Genomic DNA, 1335 nt, shown 5'->3' on the forward strand with positions numbered 1-1335 from the left:
CTACCGCTCAGACTTTACACGGTAACGCAACACAAGGTAAGCGAGGAGGCGAAGTCCAATAAAGAACCCTCCCAGCACTAGAAAGTCCACATATAGCTTTGCATCCTCAACATCTAGTTGCTGCAGAACTTGTTGGGGATGCTGGAATGTGCAAGGAGGTTCAGTGCATTGAAGGTCAGCGCGGTCCATTCCGTAAATCGCCAGGATTACACCTTCAAATCCATATCTGTAGGAAAAATGGAGACATGATTTAGGCAGTATACTTTGAATATTCATTTCCCACCTTGTGATCACCATAACATTCAAAGTGGCAGCTATCTTTCTGTACATTTTCTGGAACTTATATGCTATATACAATATACAAATAATATACAATATATTATTTATAGAAGAAAGGACATATACACACATTATACACATTTCATTAATCTTTTAGATTGTAAGGGGCAGGGCCCTCCTTACCATCTTGTCTTGATTTGTATTGTGATTGTAATGTCTTCCCTATATTGTAAAGCGCTGAGCAAATTGTTGGCGCTATATAAATCCTGTATAATAATAATTAATTTGGGGTTGATTTACTAAAAGGCAAATAGGCTGTTGACATTGCAAAGGAATTTTCCCTTAGGTTAGTGAATGTGGTGAAATTTACTTTGCAAATGATACCCAATCACGTGCAAGGGGGGGGGGGTGGGGGGGGGTACTCTTACTTGCACATGATTGGATGATGGAAGATCAGAGCTTTGCCTAATTTTTTTATTCATTGCTGCTCTTTGTGGGTCTGTACAGCAGTCGAATACATTAGTACAGTACACCAATCAGCATGCTTGCACAGAGAACAGCAGTGTGTTCCATGGATTGGGGCCAGTGCTGGGAGAAACAACAGCACTGTAAATAATAATACTGGGCAATAAATGTCACAAGCTTCTACCCTGTTTTCAATTTTGCTTTAAATAGGCTATAATACATGTACATTTAACAGGGTCACAGTAACCTCTGAAAACAAAAATAACTTTAAAAGGAATCAATAATTTTAATAATCCTTCCATTTAAGATGAATATCCCATTGCATATCAGTAAATGAATTGCCTTTTTGATGGGAACAGGAACAAGAGAAGAACGTAAGAGATGTTTTTAAAATTATAGGTATTTAAAGGTATTAGAGGAATGTTGCAAGACATTAGCAACAATGGTAGAAGAAAGTTTAGACTTTAAGTGACATAATTTTATTTGCAAACTCAACATTCAGATTTAAAAGCACATAGGTCAGGGGGAATTTGGCATTGATTTCCACACAGGGTGATCTGATTAGCCTGTCTACACCCCCCCCCCCCCCCC

General features: G+C 38.4%; 1 protein-coding gene across 1 annotated transcript in view; it reads right to left on the reverse strand.

The window, feature by feature from the left end:
* Positions 1-1335, reverse strand: part of ABCG4 (ATP binding cassette subfamily G member 4) — a 35647-nt gene continuing 34312 nt past the window's right edge. The window contains exon 15 of the mRNA XM_018572699.1: positions 1-226. Coding sequence (XP_018428201.1) covers positions 1-226 — 226 coding nt within the window. The remainder of the gene's footprint in view (positions 227-1335) is intronic.

Source organism: Nanorana parkeri, unplaced genomic scaffold, assembly GCF_000935625.1.
Source record: "Nanorana parkeri isolate BGI_ZX_2015 unplaced genomic scaffold, ASM93562v1 scaffold2110, whole genome shotgun sequence".
In the NCBI taxonomy this organism is placed as follows: Eukaryota; Metazoa; Chordata; class Amphibia; order Anura; family Dicroglossidae; genus Nanorana; species Nanorana parkeri.